The 13,583-nt window shown below is 38.7% G+C and overlaps 1 protein-coding gene across 1 annotated transcript in view; it reads right to left on the bottom strand.

Annotated features, from left to right (window-relative positions):
- Positions 1-13,583, bottom strand: part of cdh8 (cadherin 8) — a 98,896-nt gene that overhangs the window by 2,991 nt on the left and 82,322 nt on the right. Inside the window, exons 8-10 of the mRNA XM_085413397.1 lie at positions 6,899-7,035; positions 4,238-4,359; positions 3,384-3,501 (exon numbers count right to left, since the gene is read on the bottom strand). Coding sequence (XP_085269523.1) covers positions 3,384-3,501; positions 4,238-4,359; positions 6,899-7,035 — 377 coding nt within the window. The remainder of the gene's footprint in view (positions 1-3,383; positions 3,502-4,237; positions 4,360-6,898; positions 7,036-13,583) is intronic.

Raw genomic sequence — 13,583 nt, 5'->3', positions numbered from 1 at the left:
ACAAGATTTCTGATAGTCTAACCTTTGCCTCGCAGCTTGAGGGTGATACAGAGAGAAGGGCCAAGTTGAAACATTCGTGTTGACAGAGCAAACTTAATCATAAGATGGAAGACTTCATGATAGAATTATTTGCTTTGCACAATCTGTAATTGATGTGAACATATGCTCAGATTTATTTTCTTATGAGTGCTGCCACAAAGTGATACACTCTGCTTTGTGAGCACCGACATGTCCCTTTTTATTTAGATCATTGAGCACTGCATAGTAAGAAGTATAAACTATAGTGAAGTAAACCATTGGGGCATGTTCTGATATGCAGATGATTTGCATTTTCCTAGCAACTATTGATGGTAAAAAATAGAATTGCCAATCGACATACGGAGTTTCTACTCAAAGAGAAAGACAGCTGTGCACATAACCTTCAAACAGACTGAACTCACTAGGTTTACAACAATGCTGTTTTTATTACCTTTTATATATTAGGCCACTTGAACAGTGTTTCATCTACTGATTGTTAGCGTTCTGATGAACACTGTGTACATTGAAATATTAATTGTCACTATGACAAAAGCAAAGCCTTATTTAAATTAAGATTTGCTATAAATAACGTATTATGTGGGAGGCTACAAATGACAGCAGTGACAGCAAAAGTGACACCAACAGTCTAAACACTTTCAAATTCCCGATGCCTCTGAAGTTTCACAACCTGCATAAATTAAATGTTTTATAACCTAACATGAAAGGATCTAAGAAGTGAAAGAGGTCATATTGGTAGGACCAAATTTGCCTAGAAATAAATATACAAAATGGTTAGGGTGTCAGTTTGTGTCACAGTTGTATTGTGTCCTCATTATTGGCATGTCATTGTATGCTGTATAATCACAGACACTAATAATTAGTCCCTAAAAAAGCCTTTCCTTAAATCTGAGTGTAAGACTACATGTTTCACTGACAATCTTTCAGCATCACAACATTAACAAAATTAACATGCAGCAGTAAATGTTGTTTATAGAGCCGGAGACAATTTTGTGTTAACATGCAGTAAAGGCTCATTCAGCAGTGGTGATGAAGAATAAGGACTACAACAATTAATATTTAAACTGACTGACACTTGCAGGTAAAGTTTGAAGCTGTTCGGTGTACAGCTAATTGGCTAATTAGCCTGCAAAATTACATTAGCAAGCATTTTTCCTTTGCTAACCTTTGTCTTGTAGCTGGTTCAGCAAGTCGGGGTGAAAGACACAATTCTTTGGTGTTGTAGGAGGAAAGAGGGGGCATAATGACAAAACTTTGGGCAGTCTGAATAGTTACACTCTTATTTGAAAAGTCTGTTTATATTTAAATTTTTAAGAGACGATTTATCAGCAATGTATCATAACCAGTAACTGCGATATGGACTGTTGCAGTTACTGGACAGTGCTACTTGTCCCGCTCACAATGATGCTAAAAAAAAGTAGAGGTAAAGTGAAGGAGCAATTTTAGAGAAAATTATTCAGCATCTAACTGTCTGTCTAACTGTATTAGGTCCTGGATTACAAGGTTGCAGTTTAAATTTGGATATACTGTGTGGATTGCATATGTAGAGTGTGTGCAGCAGGCACTCTGGCAATCAAAAGCAGATAAACACATGTACGGTGCATGTATGTATGACATTTATTCATAATATATCTTGATGGTCATGGAAATAGGAGGGCACCTAGAGATGAACCTCAAATATTGGAGGCACCCAGGAAAAAAAGTGTTGCCAAGTAGGAATTAAATTTTTGATGGACCCTTTAATTTTTTTAATAAACAAGGATCACTCTGAATAGTCGCAAGTATAAAGATAATGCTAAAAGGTGATGTAGAATTGAAAGGAGATGATTCTGTTCTATTAATGACGATAAAGTAGTACCTGTCAAAGACTATTTGACATTAGCCACCAGAAACTGTAGCGGTAAAACCCTTGAGCATAATGAATTTAGCAACAGTACATTTTATTCCTAATGTGTTGAACATTGCATTTGTAAAAGGAACATTGTGTTATTTCCTCATACAAATGTTAGTGTGAAAATAATGTCTATCAGCAGAATTACATTTTTTGCATCATGGTGAGTATGTTGTCTCAGCTACCAAGGATGGGAAGCCCTGCTCTGTTGCATCCCGCCTACTGAATACTCAGTTGTGAGGACGCTCAGTATCTTCTATATAGCTGGTCAGAACCTTCGCCATTTTCCCCATGGCAGGCTACCCCTAACCTCTTCACTGTGCATTCCCTACAATTAGACTCATCATCACAAACAAAAGCAGCACACAGAGGGTCACAGGAGCCCGGCGCTCTTCACTGAAGTGTCTCCCACAGCTGCCGCCTCAGATAGAAATAGTCACTCAAGTGCAGAGGAATATGGTGCAATGGTGCTTTTTTCTGTTTAGAATTAACATTACCATAGACAAGTGGTATGTAATATATGGAACCAAACCACAACACATATTTACTTTTGTTTCAGGCATTTGAGGAAGAGAGGAGGCTTTTTGTTCACTGGTCAAACACAGAGCTGTGCTTTTAGAGGTGAATCATTTCTAGTGGAGGTTTTATCTGTTACATCATCTTAAGAAACTAATAAATCTCCTCTGCACAAAAGGACAGGATTCAGGAGCATGCATGTTTTATAAACTTTGAAGTTGATCCAGAGTTAAGACTAAATAATCTGAAGCAAGTCTGTGCTGATGCAGCCTTTTATTCATAACACGTTGGGATGTTATGCACATATCCTGCCAGTGCTGTTCAGAAGCGCAAGGTTTGTTAAAAATATTATAATAAAAAAAATGGTAGCCCACTTGACCTGATTTATACAAACTCATCTTGCATCAAAGAGAGGTAGCAGTAACTTTGCCTACAGCTTCCACATCGGAACAGAAGGGTAGTACCATATGAAGATCTTTCTGCCCCAAGCTGAAACTATTACACAACTCATGGTGAACACAGTCGGTTCAGAGTCGGTAATGAAGGAAAGGCAAGAGAAGAGGAATGGAATAAAAAACATGAGAAAATGGCAAATAAACCATTCAGAGTATTTAGCAAATAAATTTAGTACCATCTGCCACACTGCAACAGCTCCTAGGAAGTCACCCTACATTTAGCTGAAAGAATACCAGGAAAAGCCATTTGGATCCCATTCATTTAGTTTCCCTCAAAACGCGCTGGGGAGTAAAAAGAAGCTGGTGTCCAGACAATTTCACATCTGCTAATTGTGAGCTACACTGATCCACCAGATTTCATCTCCAGTATGGCTAACGTGCCGCGGGTTGGAGATTAGACTGGAAAGCCATTGAAAAAATTTGGAGAAACTTCAGTCATTCTGCCACAAAAGACTTATTTTTCTCTGATGTCACCTGCTTCTCACCTTGGTTGTTTTTGATGGTAAAATTGGGGTTGTTTAGCATCTCAGGGACTAAACGATAGTCAAAGTAATGGCCCTGGATTGGGTCATCTTTGTCCACCGCACTGACAGTCTGGATCACCTGTGTTGAAAACAGATAGAAAAGCAGATTTACAGAGGAGGGCTCAAAACCATTAGAGGAGGCAGCCTATTCATTACTCTGTTTTTGCCACCGCAGATTGCCTCAGTGTAATAGTGGCTGGATCATACCTGATGAAATATGTGCCCTATTCATTCCTGGAGTTTGAGATTATTATCAATGAGGTCCTGTCTAGTCTGGCACACTTTCAGGCTCCTGGCTCTATCTGTTAATCTGTCATCATAGGTCTTATCACACTGTATGTCTTTATGATTTATTGGAAATTAGAATTCAGGCCCGGCAGGACAGTTTCATCTTTTCTCTGTTTACTTTTTTTTCTCTCTCCTCCTTTCAATAAAACTCCCTATGGTATATACACAGGTCCCGTGAATGAGGTCGATTGATGAAAAGGAGAATGCTAAGTACTTGTCCACGATTTTTGGCTGGGGGAAGCATTGTGCCATCTGGAGGAGGACATGAAAGACAGTCTTGAATTATGATCCACTCTGATCAATCCTGACTGCTCTCATTTCCCCTTTGCTCAGCGCACACTGTGTGGAAGGAGGACTTTTGTGGAGAAAAAAGACCGTACTCCCACCTCTGTAGTTTCCCACTGAAATAAATAGCCTATAATTCACTGTGGCCAATCATTACAAAGGAGGAGAAAGAGAAAGAAAAGGACAGAGAGTAAGAAATTGATAGATAACTGCTTTGATGAATGAGCGTCTTCTTTCCTTACCTGTCCAGGCTTTCCATTTTCACATAAAAAGGCCTCGTATTCGGTGGCAAATTCGGGTGCATTGTCGTTAATGTCCATTACTCTGATGGCCACAACTGCCCTTGATATCTGACTGTGATTTCCTGATTAGATAGATAGATAGATAGATAGATAGATAGATAGATAGATAGATAGATAGATAGATAGATAGATAGATAGATAGATAGATAGATAGATAGATAGATAGATAGATAGATAGATAGAATCATAAGGAATCAAAAGATGTAGAGGAAAAGTGGAGATTAATAAATAAGAAGAGCCAGTGATAGAAAAAATGTTATACTTGAAATCCCAGGTAAATTCTGTGACCTAGTTTTAATTTCCTTTATTTTCCATCTTTATTCTCCCTTCATTTCCTGGGCTGATGGGAGGACAGATGATAAGCCACATCAATCTAAATTTCAGCCAGTATCAACGATGCAAAACAGGATTCTAGGCAACAGAAATGGAAAAAAAATCCTATTCAAAGTGCTTTTGAAAATCCCCTGTACACTGTAATGTTTAAAACATGAGGGTTAAAACATGCATATTAATGAGTCATTGGTAACTGAAGTCTAAAAAGACAATAAAAGGCAGTTTAATTAGATTAGATTTTGATTGGAATTATTCATCACTGGTAATTGACAGTCGCTTTCGAGAGTCTCTGTGAATGGTGTATTTATTAATCAGTGGTGCAAATGCCAACTTTAAAAGCAATTATCTATTAATGTGGACCCAAGACGGTTGTGTCACCATGGCCAGTGACAATAGAGATTTTTGTTTAAATTATTTTTATTGATTTGGAAAATTATCAATTTAAGAGAATGCTTTGCAATGTTATTTTAGACGTACACTACATTTTTCTTGAACCGTGTGTGTGTTTTTGTAATTTCCTTTCATTTTTACAGATTAGCTACACTGAGGACATGCTTATATACAACATACTTTATGCTGTATACCAGGTACCACATCATAAAGTCAGCATATGTGATCGCATTTTCCCAGAGTTCTCAGATTTTATCTGCTAAAAACATCGGGCCATACCAGACAGAGTGAAGCTGCAGCAGCAGAAATCCTGAGTGCCGTGAAAAGTGCCAGACTGCCTTTCACTGCTTATGTTCTAGGATAAGTCCCGCCATTCCAACAGCTGTTGTCTTTAAAAGTTACACTGTCACATTTCTATGAAGAAATTAAACCACTGTCACAGAGGATTACATTAATATACATTTCTGAGCATGGAATACCAAATTATTTGCATAAAAGCATTAGGTTTTTTTCTCTTTCATAATTTCAGTAAAACCTTAAAATGAAGCAGTAGACGCAGTAGAAACTCAGGGCCTTCAGCCTTTCCAGGAGATGAATTGAAAAAGAGGTAAGCAGTGAGGTGAGTGGAAATTGACAGTCTGATAGACAGTGATAGATGGATTAGAGCAGAGGGAGGGGAGACAGTGTGCCCTCCCCTCGCAAGCGATTTCCCCCTAGTAGCAGACAGGGAATAGAATCTGATTAGTCAGATGTCAACTGGTGCGAGGCAGCAGAACGTTCCTCAGTTTGGGTGGCAAATGGCATCGGGATAGAACTGGGAACACATCTATTGCTTTTCACGCCAGAGAAGACACCGGCTTCTCCTCCCCATCCGTGAAGAATAGCAAAACTGCTGTATTTATTTTGGCAAATTCCTATTAGGTGTTCTCAGAGATGCCACTATCTCAAGCCACAGTTACTTTGCCAAGAGGCATGAAAATGTGCTTTCAATGTAAGGGTGCACGACATGACAAGGGAACCAGCTTATCAAATGAGACACATTCAGTTTCTCCAATAGGCTGCTGCGACGGTGGGATTTGTCTTTACCGCATGGCCAAAACATTGCGACAGTGTACGGACTTTTTTTTCTTTCTATTTTCTGACAATTAATATGTGTTTTCTTTGATTAAAGAAAGAAAGCGACAGATAGATGATGAGACATAGAGAGGAGGAAGAGATAGAAGAGACGAATCGGACAGAAAAAAGTTACAAGCTGTGTAAATTTCTATTCCAATAGCTTAAAGGGGTACATTAAGCTTTATCACAACATACAGCCCCCCTGAAACAATCTGTATGCAAATAAAGCCTTACATATGGTTGGAGCTGTTTGTAGCTCTGCCGGCAAGATTTTCTACATAGTCAGTGAGTTTTGCGGTTCGCAGATGTTCTCTAATCTGTAATGGATGCTGGTGTTGGAGCAATCCACTCTGGAGCATGTCTTTAAAACTGTTTATTTGATACGTCTTAATGTTCTTGCACTTTCACAAATTGACTACTGAGCTGTTTAATTCAATCAAAACTCAGCAAATTAACGTATTTAATGCCTCTGTGGATTCAAATGCTAATTGTTTGTGCCATACTCTTGGAGCGATTAAAAGTGCTGGTTTAGAAAGCAGCTCTATACTGTTGAATGGAGAACTTTGTGAAGCAGGTCAGTGATTCCTTTGACTGAGAACACCCATAAAGTTGTTCAAAGGAGTAAGATAGCATACATGTGTTTCTGCTGTTACCCATTAAAAAACAAAAAAACCCAAAGCTTTATTTTCTAAAGCTTTGGGGGTAAATCATTACGGACAGTGTGCACAGCAGGGGAGAACAGAGCCAGCAAATGTTACTTACTGACTTCTGTGGCTGTTACTGTAATATTGTGCCACATGTCTGTCTCTCTGTCCAATGGTTTGGCCAGCGTGATCCTGCCATTGTCCACATTGATGTTGAACTGCCTCTCCAGATCTGTGTGTCGATCAATGAAGTACCTACCAAGATAAACAAACACCAGAAATTTGAGCCAAAACACTGTTGCGGCAGCACCACTGAAGCATCTTTTCTAATCCTTGGGGTGTTGTGCCTAACAGGAGAAACCTGTAGATCAATATTAATTTAAAAACAATTGGAAATCAATAATTATCATCTGAGGGATAATTATTGCCTCCCCATGAACAGCAGGGGGCATTACAGCCTAGAAGCCCTCCCCCCCATCTAGGCGATGCCTCCTTCCTGCAAAAAAGACCATTAGTACATGTTATGTCAGGGTAAGAGATGTGGTGCTGTTAACCCTGTTTGGGATCTGTCAATACTCAATGGCTCCCAAAGGCTTTGCATTAATGAGTTAGGACAGCATTGTGTCACATACAACACCAACAACAGAGGGGCATGGGGGTGGGGAGGTAATGAATATTACAGGAGTTAAACAGTGACCTGCCTATTAAGAACCCTTGTCCGATTTCAGCAATTTTTTTTTTCTTTTTAAACTAGTAGAAGGAGATGCTTTATTCATTTTTTATTTACGTATTTTTGTCAAGCTGTCCTTTTTCAGATTGAAATTAATCTATGACCCTGCCCGTGACACACTGACTGAGACTTGTATAGTCTTCCAGTTTAAAAAAAAATAGTGCAACACATAAAACTCCCCACCCCAAAAAATAAAAAAAAAGCAGAAGCACTGGAATGCACATAAAAGAGAATTTTCTGATGCCACTTGAAGCTGTGAAATCGCTCTTTCATGTTGCAGCACGCACAGCGCCAATTCTTGGGACAAGCCCACACAAAACTGACTAAAAAAGAATCTGTCATTATGGGTCATCTTTGGTTTCACACATTTCATTTGCCATTATGTGTGACTGTCATAAACATCCTACTCACCCAAAACACAAGGCTGCAGTGATTCACGTAAACTAATTACATGTACTGCACAGCACAAGGGTTTCCATACCTCCAGGACACATTGTCCCTGTTACTTTCTCTCTGTTTCCTCACAGTACCCCACCTACCCACCCACAATATTGCAAAAGTATTTTTTTTTCTTCCTTTTCTATCCAGCTGGGTCACAAGCTCTTACTAATCCAATCCCCCTATCCAATTCTGAGCAAACCCCCTTCCCCACACAGACATCACGGCCATCAGGCACACTGCTCACCCTGTCTCTCCTCCTTCCTCACCCTGGGTCTCATTCTGTCTCACACTGGAACTGCTCATCCCTATCACTGTAGACCTGTTGGCAGGGAGTCTATAGTATTTATGTGAGAGAATGAATGAAAAGACAGAATGGAAAGGAATGCAGAGGAAAGGAAAGAAAAAACAGAAAAAGAGCACCAGAAAATGGCAAAGACAAAGTCACAATAACTATTTATATGAAGAAGGTTGCTGCTTATACAAGAATGGTAGGGAATGAAATAAATAAACCACTGGCCCAGATTCCAATTGTTGGGGAGATGTACCGAGCTGTGACATTTCCATTTTTGAGATGAAATGGTGTAAAATCCTCTAGACGCCAGGCTGGAAGAGGTCCATAAGGACCCCACCCCCCACTACCAACACCCCACCGCTCCTTCTCTTTCTCTCTTGGCCTGCAGACGCAAAGCACTTTCAAGACAGGCAGACAGCAGCAACCCACCTGGGAGCAGCCTCTCTCCTGCAGACTGAGTGGATCCCAGTCAAAGTCTGACAGCCTCACGTGGAAGAGAGGAGACAGACCCTGAAATGTTCTGCCACCTGTCACTCAAACTGACAATGTGATGTGAAAAGAATTAAAAGCAAATAAAAAAAATGATCTCCAACATTATACGTTCGCAGCTTTCCCGAGTGTGATGTGAGAACAGGTGCAAATGTATTCACGCGTCCGTGTATTTCTATCACATCATTTCAGCTTTGCTTTATGTTTCAGAAGATTTTTTTTTCCAAGGCTCTGGACGGGCCTAGGTCAAACAGTTATCCATCATGTTGAGGTTGTTTGTGCCAAATATTTTATAAGTGCTGCAGCTGACATCCAAAAATATTCAGAATCACTATAAACATCATCATCATACATTAGTGGAACATAAGCTCAAATAGCAAAATAGCTACAAGCTATAATTAGACTGTTTTTGTTTGTTTTTTTGTAATTAGAACTTTGATGCACTGCATTTTTCACAGAGTGTCATCTATCAAACAGTGTGGCCAGGGTGGGACTTCTCTGTTGCAGTTTATGAGGATGGCCCCTTTTTGCCATGCTAGCTATCATTGGTCATGCTTACTATGCACAGTGATGTCTCTTTTCTGTCACAAAATTTTCTTCAGTCAATAACATAGACTAGGAACAAAACCTAATTACATATTATATATTATTAAAAAAATTTCTTTATGTGTTAAAGGAACAAAAAAGTTAAGTTTGCTTTTGTTCACATTGCTGTGCAGTGGGCCTACTCATAAAGTGCAAAATGAATCATTAAGATGACACTAATGATTCTATTATAAAATGAGTATATTATGTTTTTTTCCTTTCCCAAAATTAGGCTCTAATTCAGTTTCTCTATAACCAATTTTATATGTGTGTGGAAAAAAATGTACACATAAAACAGAAGCATTTCCTAAAAAATTTAAATTAAACAATTTTACATATGGCTTTGGCAATGTTGGAGGGAGTTTTATAAAGTACGATGAATTAAAATATTCAAATACAATGAAAAACCAAGAGAAAATGTTATAATAATAATAAATGAAACATTTGTAAAGTTTTCATTAGTTCAAATCGGTTAGAGTTAAAAGTTCAAAAAAGTTATTTAGTCGTTATGGAAGAATTCTTATTACTCTTATTTCAAAATGAAAGACATACATGAATGGTTTACTGTGGCCAAACTAGGCATGATAGTGATGCCTCCCACTTAACTGTTACCGCTAATTGTTTGATGTATCATTATGGAAGCGTCCGATATATCATATAAGCATGCTACACAACATGTGCTGCAGATATGTATGTCTACCTGTGGTTATCGATTATAGGCTAAGCAGCCATGGAAAGGTTTCTATGTCCATTTGTGTTTTTTCACACCCCTGACTGGCTGGGGTTTTATCTCCATTACAGTGTGAATGTGAGTGACTGAGCGCCTGTACAAGTTGGAAGACTATAAGGTGAAAAGATTGAGAATATATATATATATTTTTGTTGGCAGCAAACAAAATGCCCCTGATAATCCTGCTTGCTATTACGTCAGTTATTCCCCTGGGAGGATCACAGGGGTAAAATTAGTTTCCCCGACTCTTAAATGCTGACCATTTATGTTTGAACACAACATCTTATTTAGTTTCATTTCCAAGTTCTTTTAATGGAGATGGTGATTTGCTTGAGAGTTAGAAATAATATATAGTATAAATAACAAAATATTAAAAATATAGGAAAATATCCCTGTGAAGTAGAAGGTGTTTTCTTTAGTGACATTACATTTCCATTTGTTTCAAAACCATCTCCTTTGCTTGACTACTTGTATTACCATACATAGTATGCCAGCTGTCAGCTGTGCCGTAACATATTGAGCCGGCATAAACAAACATTCTTTAGAATTTCATTATGCTCCTGTAAATTACTTCAAAGTGAAAGTAAAAGTAAAAAAAACAAAACAAGAATGAACAAAAAGATGAAAATCAAACATGTTTAAAATCTTTTGCCAATGCTTGTCACTGTATCAATATTTCCGATATAAACTACACATATTATATGAAATCAAACAGTTTGTGTCAGACAAACTTAGTGACTGCCAGATGTCACATTGCTTTTTATTTGTGATCAGTCAGGTAGAAAACGACAGAGCACAGGCTCCAGAGAAAAGCTGTACTAAGGAAGTATTTCATGGAGTGCACCTGAAATGTTATTGGTTGGATGCATTAAGTACAGCTAAGGGGTAGTTTGTCTCCTGAGTGCAGAGGACATGGCAGCCCACCAGAGCACTCGCCTCGAGTGGTTTTGACTCAAACTGGTTTGGTCTGGTCTGGCAGGGGGGGATTAAGACAGAAAGTGATTCTAATCAGAGGGGTCGAATCAGGAGCTTGTTCAGATGATGGCGGGAGAGCGTCTAACTAAAGCTGCTATTACTGCTGCCACTCCAAAGACATAGATCCGACTTTACTAACGACAGCTTTCTTTTGTAGGAACCTGTTCTTTTAGAAAACCGAAGAAATTAAGAGACTAAGAAGAGAAAAACAGAGAGATAAGAACAAAGGAAAACACAGATTAATAAAGTGTATATTTTAAACCAGTGTTTTAATCATATATTAACTGGCTGCCTCAAAGCTCTGGGAGACGGCTGTTACAGGTGGGGTCACAATAAGGTCCTTGCAGTAATCCCCAAATATACAGACTTCCACAGGGTCAAAGGTAATAAACATTAAGCCCTACCAATCGAAAATATTACGTTTCAAAGGAAAGTAAACAAGACTGCAAAGGCAAGAACAACAGCCAAGTATTTTTCCTCTACGCTGCACCAAACCTTTGACTGAGGCGTTCAAGTCAGTCTTAGAAGAAAGCCTCTCTTTCCAGAAGTGTGGCAGTCAGGACATGTTTACTAAAAACATCTCGCCAGCTGGACCTCACTGTAAGATGGAAGGATGACCTCTCAGTTTCTCATGTTATAAAGAAAGCACCAAAATCTACTTGAATAGGCCATCGTCAATGGATGGCATAAAGCCTCATTTGTTATCAGAGTTGACTGCTGTGGATTCAGTTCAATTCACTTCAGTTTTATTTATATTGCCCCAAATCACAGTGGCACAGTAACACAGTGGTCAGCACTGTTGCCTCACAGCAAGAAGGTCCTGAATTCAGTTCCACCATCAGGCTGGGGTCTTTCTGTGTGGATTTTGCATGTTCTCCCTGTGTTTGTGTGGGTTCTTTCCAGGTACTATGGCTTCCTCCCACATTCTAAAGACATGCAGTTAGTGGGGATAGGTTAATAGGTAAGTCTAAATTGCCCATAGGTGTGAATATGAGTGTGGATGGTTGTCTGTCCCTATGTGTTAGACTGGCAACCTGTCCAGCCTCTTGCCCTAAGACAGCTGGGACAGTCTCCAGCACACCCACCATCCTGACAAGTTGTGACAAGCCTGATAAGCGGATATGAATGGATGGATAGCCCCAAATCAAAACAACTGTTGCCTCAAGCCACTTTATATCGTAAGATAAACACCCTACAATAATACAGAGAAAACACCAACAAGAAGATGAGCCCCTATGAGCAAGAACTTGGCAACAGTGGGAAGGAAAAACTCTGTTTTGACAGGAAAAAGCTTCTGGCAGAACCAGACTCAGGGAGGGGCGGCTATCTGTCGCGAGTGGTTGGGGTGAGAGGAAGAAGACAGGCCAAAAGACAGGACAGAACTAATGATTAACTGGGCGTAATGAGTGAAAAAATGTGACTGAAGCAGAAACACTCCATGCATCATGGGAGGCCCCCAGCATGTTATGCCTATTGCAGCATTACTAAGGGAAGATTTGGAATCACGTGATCCAGACCTAACTATATGCTTTGTCAAAAAGAAACGTTTTAAACCTAATCTTGCAAGTAGAGAGGGTTTCTGTGTCAATGCCATTTCTTTGAGAAGATGAGCTTAGACTTTGAAATAATCAGGGTGACTTTGGAATTTAGATTATCCTGAACTTTTAGAATTTTCAAAAAAAAAAAGAAATTAACTTACATTTTCACCAATAAGAATAGTGTGTTTGATTGCAGTCTACTTACAGTTGGGCTGAAGCCACATTTATGAATATTTACTTAGCATATATTTGTTTTGTATTTAGTGACTGTTTCTATTTAGTGTATATTTTGTATAACTTGTACAGCACTTTGGTCAAGAGAGGTTGTTTAAAACATGCTGTATATATAACTTTTGACTTTCATGGAAACAATGGTTGTCACTTTCTGGTTGTACAACAATGTTCAACATGTTCATTAAGATTTAATTCATTCAATTTTCATTTTTAGTTCTTTTTTTATTGCTTTGACCACTCAGCTGCCCCAACTAAAAATGTGTGGGTGTATGTGTCACCAAACACAATGTGTGTTAAACCAATATATCACCCTGTTCATGAACATGATTTCTGCCTGAGGTATGACAGATTTTAATTGGCAATATTCTCACACTACTTGAAAACATCATTAAATTATCTATTTTATTATTTTGATTGAGAGGACCCCAGCAGAAGAAATTGGATACTGTGAAGAAATTGCATACTGCACATTTAATGTTTATCAATCATTCCAGTTTCAAAACATGGCTTCTGTGGTGTGTAAATGTTCTACTTTGGTTCAGTTTTCTATCATTGTGAGTCACTGAGCTTTCATTTGGTTTTATTGGACAAAGTAAATCATTTGAGAAAGAAAATATGATTTATATGATATTCTTGAGACCAAATGACGACTCAATGTTTGACTTGTTGTATGATAAGTCTTTGTTTAGATTTTCTGTACTGTAGAAAAGACTTGGGATCTCTTATGAGGCATGAAGCTATAACCTTCTGTCAGCCAATATATTTACAAGGACCAAAAACTCACTGAAT

This window comes from Rhamphochromis longiceps, linkage group LG1 (genome assembly GCF_057381845.1).
Source record: "Rhamphochromis longiceps isolate RC_006_pf linkage group LG1, R_longiceps_female_GT1.1, whole genome shotgun sequence".
Classification (NCBI taxonomy): Eukaryota; Metazoa; Chordata; class Actinopteri; order Cichliformes; family Cichlidae; genus Rhamphochromis; species Rhamphochromis longiceps.
The sequence above is the reverse complement of the archived record's forward strand: the minus strand, read 5'-3'. Positions and strand labels throughout refer to the sequence as shown.